General features: G+C 44.8%; 1 protein-coding gene across 2 annotated transcripts in view; it reads left to right on the top strand.

The window, feature by feature from the left end:
- Nucleotides 1-2,649: 2,649 nt before the first annotated feature.
- The window catches only part of LOC134859030 (cGMP-dependent protein kinase 1), a 74,695-nt gene continuing 69,895 nt past the window's right edge, over nucleotides 2,650-7,449 (top strand). Inside the window, exon 1 of one of the 2 annotated variants that reach the window (XM_063875305.1) lies at nucleotides 2,650-3,034. In XM_063875305.1, the coding sequence (XP_063731375.1) occupies nucleotides 2,778-3,034 (257 nt within the window). In that variant the 5' untranslated portion in view covers nucleotides 2,650-2,777. Of the gene's footprint in view, nucleotides 3,035-5,894; nucleotides 6,458-7,449 lie in introns of those variants that run through there. The other variant, XM_063875304.1, reaches the window with a different exon arrangement.

The following is a 7,449-nucleotide window of genomic DNA, read 5'->3' as shown; positions in this document are numbered from 1 at the left end:
TCAGCGCTCGTACCACCTCTCCTGGGACAGCCGGCCCAGGCAGGCGGGCAGCTGGTGGCGTCTCACTGGGACAGCAGCAGACACACTGAGAGCACAGTCAAATGTAGTATCAAAGACAACAGGCAGCTCAAGGGGGATGATTCTCCAGAGACGCAGCAGCATTCCTCTCCTACCGTTGCACTTACTGTAATCCCCTCTAAGGTTTCCATACTGCCTTGATCGTGTGTGTGTGTGTGTGTGTGTGTGTGTGTGTGTGTGTGCGTGGGGATTTTAACTTTGTGAATGGTTACATAAATCTTTGCATGCAAGTGTGTGCGTGGGTGATAATGATGTGCAAGCATATGTCTGGGTATACCCAAGATACCTCTCTGTATCTCAATTGTGTGTGTGTGTGTATATTACAGGAAAACAGTGACTAATGTCTGCCCTCTTCTCTTCCGTAAGCTGATCTATCCCTGAGGCGAACAAGAGGGCACCGGCTTTTTCTCTGCCCAGAGACGCTTAAGAAACGCTGCAGAGACAAGTGCCTGGAGCCTTTATTACCGCACGGCCAGACTTCGCAATCATGAACTCAATGGCACCCTGTGAACGGCCAATCCCGATCACAGTCTCCCGCTGCCGAGAGGTTAACTTGTCGTCCATCACTTAACCTACAACATCCAAGTGAGATGACCCGTGTAGCGCAAAGACAACACAAGCTGAAACTGGTAGTGCAGCATTACTCATCCTATGTAAACATGGGACACACAGTCAAGTGTGAAGGCAACAAAGACACACCTTTTAGACCAATGATGCTGATATAGACACGGTGAGGTGTTAAAAAGTGTGTAGAGGCCCAGACGCTGATATCGGGGTATTGATTGTGGTAATAACATTAGATCAAACACAATTAGGGTTGATGATATTCTGCACTCTTTTTGTCCAAATGCAATGAATGCCCTTTTCTTGAATGACTAGTGCTTTTTCAGTGTAGCCATATTCTCTGTGGATATGGATAAGGTCACAGAAGGTGACACTTAATTTCCCGCTTTCATAATGGGCACGGTGTCTGTTGCATACATAATTAATCGATCCCTGTTTTTCTACATTGATAACAGCACAAACCGAGTCCTCACCTCGTCTTTGAAAGCTGATTGCGTTCACCTTACTGCTCTCCATAACTGTGGGACATGTAACACACTTGCAGAGAGAAGCAGCAGTAAATAAGTGGATCATATGTGTTCCATGATGAGAACCACTGCAATCTACACATGATAACTCTCGACATTAACGCTGGTTGTCACGAGTCTTACATGGGAGACGTTGAGGGTTTACAATGAGTTATGGTAATATTCTCCACCAAGATGCATTTGGTGGAGCTACAGGGTTAAAGGGGGAAAGAAAATGTCAAATTATGTGCATTAAAACTCGACAAAAATACACATACAGCCACGCTTTCCAGCAACAAGCATCTATGATATATCCCAATAAGCTTGAATAATTAGAAAGCAAGCTGTAGACAAGGGTGAGATATGTTGAGGTTCAACAGCAAAGACAAGATCTGTTCACACTATTTTTAACTCTGAATCTTAATGAAACATCCCCCTAGCGCCCATGAGCTCCCCCCCCTCCCCCTCCCCCCTCAATGAATTCATTGAGTTGAAACAGATTTAGGCAGCAGAATGAAAAATTATGAATAGAAATGACTGCCTGGATTTGGAGATTAATATTAGAGCAGGAGAAGGGATGATCTATTACTGAACCCTCTTCAGTCTGTGCAGCATACTGAGGATGAAAGTGATGAGCACTGTTGCCAAAGTTATTATTTCTGATTATTCTAATCAGGAAGTTAACTCACAATCTGTTGAGTATAATTAACTTCTCCTAGTGTTGGACAGATATAATAACAGTTACTTTTTTAAATCTGCAACTTTGAATCATCCAATTTCTTTCAGAATGCTAGTTTTCAAATCTAATGTATGTATTTATATATGACCTTTAGATAAATAACTCTCATCTTTACAGTGTGTACACTATATATAGCGAGAGAGATTATTCAGATAAGATTTGACTGAAATAGGTTGGATCAATCCTACAATCACCTTGATTAAAACAATGTGCAACGATCCAGAAATATATAATAATCGCCACATCAATACAGAAGTGTATCCTCCAGTCTATATTAAGGCTATTTCCATTATTACTTTCCATTTACACCATGTGACCGATGCAAACAACCTATAGTCCAGTCCGGTGTCCTGTGAATGGAGTGCGGGACAATTGATTTTTCCAATAGGTCGGGGGAGGTGATGTGGGTGTTTAACATTGCGCTCAAATGGGGCTCAGGATTGTGCCGATAGATGGTAAACAAATATCTGACAGCAGCAGCAGCGGCAGCGGCGCTGGGCATCTCTGTGGTGTGTTTGCAGTGTGAGAGGCGGTGAACTACAGGAGTTGTCTCGGCTCTGTAGTGCCCAGTTTGACGGCCTGCCTGCGTCCTCGGAGAGGAAGAGCTGCTGTAATTGGTTTCTCAATGAAGGATCATCAGCAGCTCCCCGGAGGTTTGCTGGACTGTAGCGTAGCGCTGCTCTCTCTGCCTTCCGCTCCCCGGCTTTAAACACAGCTTTGCTCCTTTCTTCTGAAATAAACAAGTGGCCAGTGAAGGGGATCCGCGCAGCATCATCACCCTGCGCGTGTTTAGAGGGGGATTTGTGTCCGTCTTCACAACCTGTGCGAGTACTGGGAGTTTAATCGGGGTTTTTGTGTTCGGAGAATCGCGTCAAAGTTTAACGTTCAACATGAGCGACTTGGAGGACGACTTTGCCAAGATCCTGCTGCTAAAGGAGGAGAGGATACGGGACTTGGAGAGGCGTCTGGCGGACAGGGAAGACGAGATTCAAGAACTGAAGAGGAAATTACACAAATATCAGTCTGTTTTGCCCAGCGCTGAACTTATTGGACCGAGGACCCGCAGGGCGCAGGGCATCTCCGCGGAGCCTCAAACGCACCAGGACCTGTCAAGGCAGGCGTTTCGGAAATATGCTAAGTCCGACTGGTAAGACTTTGCGAGCGTTTGCCCTTTATTGCTCTATTACACTCGTGTTCCATCTTTAAAAACCTGAAGTTATTGCTCTTCACTACCATAATCAATATGTTTGCCATGCATGGTGTACATGTAAAGCACAACTCTTTCGGAATGAACATGTGTTCACTGTAACTCCACACACACAAATGGTGTTGTGTCACTTCAGTGTCCTATGTCCACAAAGCCTTTCTTTCTGTCTGTTTTCTCCCTTTTCTTTTCTAAATGAGAGAGTGAGTCGTTTGCCATGAATGGACGAGCACTTTCATTCTTGGGGGGCGATGACGCAGCTCCAAGGCGAGCTTCAGAAAGAGCTCCTAATTGATCAGATCCATCATGGCAGTCCCACGGGACTCAGACAGGAGGAAGTGCGATGCATTATTGGCTTTTAGAAGCTGGACGCTGAGGACCCGAAGTGCATGTCTGAGGATATTTAATACTCCATTAGAAAAAGCTTTGTTTGACCATATGCTTCCTTCATCACCTTTAGGTGCTCGTTTTAGCTTCACTATATGGTTATCCTGATTTTGAATAATAATCTCTTAGTTTGACATACTTTTCACTTTTTCCTCAATCTATTCAATTTAATTTTGTGTTAATCACTGACAGCAAAAAGTTGTGCACTTTTTGTCCTCCGATTTGAATTTCTTTTCATCTCCATGATAACAACCTCCTCAGAACAAATTAGTTGCTATAATCATATACACAAAGGCAGAAACTACACTGCTGACTCAATTAATTCAACAGACAATGAGGTTAATTTTATTAAGATGGCTAGACAATTTCCACTCCTCATTTGCATTAATAAACTGCAGACAGGGCAGGTCCTCATTTACTGATGATCTGTGTGCCTTCAAACAAGAAGAAAAGTCCACAGAAACAGTCCCGCACAAGGAAAATGCAATATAAATTTGAATGAAGCATGAAGGTCATGAATGACCTCATGTTCATTGAGAAAAACGACTAACAGCCTTTCCAAGATACAGTAGGCTATACTAATAGTCCATTCTCAGCCTTTCCATAGGCCGAGGGTTCATTCTGAAAACTGTCATACGGTCCTTTGATGAGTCACTATAAGGGCTTGAATGGGCCTTCAGTGGACAACCAGGCTAATTGCAAATGTCCATACAAGTTGCCGTGAAATAGAAGTAAACCTCTGTGCATTTGTTAAAAAAAGTACAGGTGAGATAACGTGATTGCTCTTTGTGTGTATGGAGGAGGGGTCCACCTGCCCGCTAGGCCGCTGCGGGGTCAGAGACGGTGTGACCCCCATTAGAGTCAGGACGTGGCACCAGCCGGCGTCCCGCCCTGCTCATCGGATTACCGCAGCATGAAGCATCGGATCCTGTTTCTATTGATCTGCATAGGAAAAGGGCTGAGCTGGATGGTTAGAGAGGTGAAATTTAAAGCGCAGAGGTGCTTTGAAGGGCAGTGGGAGGGCCTTTTGATGATGGGAGGATGCGGGGTTGAAACACTGGACAGAACAGAGCCTGAAGTCTCCAGGAACCCTCAGTTTCCTCACATGAAGTAAACTTTGCTGCTGCTCAGGCTGGATGCCCTGTGCCCTTCCCTTGACAGGGATACAATAACAAAATGATGTTGTTTAATTGGCTACCTAGGCTTCATTAACATTTTCAGAGAGGAGAACAAGAAAAGATAATCAGTTTAGGGAGGAAATATATAAAGCTTTTATAGTATGTTCCTCACAATATCTAATTTAAAGTCTCGCAAAGAGATTACATTTTATAATTGTTTTTTCTGCAATGTGTGTAAACTGCAATTTGCCAATATACTGGCTTCTCTTTTTACACACACTGCAACTAACGCAGATACATTTCAGTACTTCATCCCACCACAAGAGGGCATCTGTGGTCCACAATTAGACCAACTTCCTCCCCACAGGGTTGTTTACATGTTTTCTGTCAGGAAAAAATATGCTATTAACAGCCACACCAAAAACAGCTATCCTTACAGCCAAAGAAAACCAACACGTTTTTTTTTTTTAACTTTGCTGTGATCTGGAGACTCCCCACTCCTTCAGCACAATAAGTTCTATTGTAGCTGCTCATCCTATCAGATTGTCCTTGGCAGTGTATATCCTCCTCTGAATGTATCCACAGCGCATGAGGCCAAAAGCTACTCACTGAGCTTCCGATGACTCATTGGGATAATGTGGAGTGACACTAGCCTTGCTCATAGTCAACACACAAAACAAGATCAAATGAGGAATGTCACTGAGGAGCCTCAGTAATTTTGGCAGATTCACGTCTGCAGCTGCTCTTTTCTTTGACAATCTCCAAGATGATTCGCCTTTAGCACCTTGACTTGCTGCTCCTCTATTAAATCTGTCCCAACATTAATAGTTGCTAGCAGGTATTTTATTACTTTGTCTTATACATTTCACAGCAAATACACAGGCTACCACAATGCAAGCAGCCTCCTTCCCCAATAGATTCAAAAAACGCATTGTTCATTTTAACACTGAGGGTCATTACGTTTCCATCACCTTCAACTTCCATTAAGGCTCCGGTGCTCATCTATTTGTAACTGAGCAGCCTCGGGGGGATCTTCCGAGGTACGATGACATGCTTCTCCGAGCAGTTGCTTACGGAGTCCATTATTGATGTGAGACGAGTGTGGCAGACTGCACTGTGCCACAGATTCCTGTAGGCGCCCTCCTCACCATGCACTCACTCTGGGTCGCAGCCTGACGCACTCGGGGAGGACGGTCCTCCGCTGTCACTCTGCCGAGGGAGGGAGAGAGCGAGCGAGAGAAAGAGAGAAAGGGGGGAGAGAGAGAGAGAGAGAGAGCGAGAGGGGGCAAACTTTGCGTGATAGTGGCTCAGACGCTTTACCGGCTCACCTTGGCTATCGTGTCAACTGGTGAGCATACCTCCGCGTAAATTCCCAACATCCGCTTCTGACTGACAGCGGCGAGGATTCCCCCCCTCAGGAGAGACTGGGGCTGCATCCTCTGAAGCTGTTCATGCCGGATAAAGTTTATGAGCAGCTTGGTAGAGGAGAGGAGACAAAGACCAAACTGCATACCTTTCGATAAACTTACTGGGAAGTCAGACTGTCGCCACCCGAAATGGGCACCTTGCGCGACCTCCAGTACGCGCTCCAGGAGAAGATCGAGGAGCTGCGTCAAAGGGACGCGCTTATCGACGAGCTGGAGCTGGAGCTCGACCAGAAAGACGAGCTTATACAGAGACTACAGACCGAGCTGGACAAATACCGCTCAGTTATCAAACCGGCGACCCAGCAGGTCGTCAAGCAGAGTGAGCTGCACGAACAGCAGCGCACGAAGAGGCAGGCAATATCGGCCGAACCCACCGCCTTCGACATCCAGGATCTTAGCCATGTCACCCTACCTTTCAACCCCAAAAGCCCACAGTAGGTGTCTGAACTACAAACGCACAATATTAACTTTGGAAATGATAATGTTTATATCGGCTGTTGCCCTACAGATTGATATGATTCACCCTTTGACATCTGATTCAGGTGCGCAGCATGTATGGCACCTGTAGCACACTTTATGAAGGGTTGCTCTCTGACACACACACACACACACACACACACACACACACACACACACACACACACACACACACACACACACACACACACACACACACACACACACACACACAATGAGAGAACACATTATGTCAGGAAACTGTAATTAGTGACAGTTATCAATAAGATTTTCTCTGCAGGGCAACGATAAAAAGCTAAACATCAATAAGCCTGATCACAGCCTAACAGGAAAATTAAATGTCATCCAGTGATGGGAATTATAGTTTTCAGAGAGCAGGTGTTGGCAGCTCTGTGTAATGTACCAGTGGCTATTTTATACAAGCTGTGATTGTGTGACAGGCAGTCTTAACAGGCTCTCTGTGCATGTTTACCTTGTGATTTGTCTAGAGCTCTCTTCTTTTCAAACTCTCAACCAAGCGTCCCTCTGCTGCTGAGCTCGGTTTGCAACATGATGTCTCAAACTGAAATTGGTACTTAAATGCTCTCCAGCTGTGAAATAATCCGGCTATCTGTTCGGTTTAAGCGTGAAGGTTGGTTTAGTATAAATCAATACACTTGGTGGACAGGAAGAATGTCATCTCTTAATTCTCCATGCACATTGGAATAGACATATTAGAAACATCAGGATTAAATCAGGATTTGAGAGTATTCCTATGCTTGTGTTGGTGTTTTAAGACTTTGCAGAGAGATCAGATGTGTCAGACATGAATTTCATTATTCTCTCGTCATACAAACAAACAAAGCTCCAAGGATTTTATCAAAGAAGATCCAAAAGTAAGACCATTAGTCTATGTTACACCTGTCAGCTCTGGGCGAAAAACCAAAGAAAGCAACGCTATTTTCTAGTG

Source organism: Eleginops maclovinus, chromosome 22 (genome assembly GCF_036324505.1).
Source record: "Eleginops maclovinus isolate JMC-PN-2008 ecotype Puerto Natales chromosome 22, JC_Emac_rtc_rv5, whole genome shotgun sequence".
NCBI classification, from domain to species: Eukaryota; Metazoa; Chordata; class Actinopteri; order Perciformes; family Eleginopidae; genus Eleginops; species Eleginops maclovinus.
Note: the sequence above shows the minus strand (reverse complement) of the source record. Positions and strands in the feature narration are given on the sequence as shown.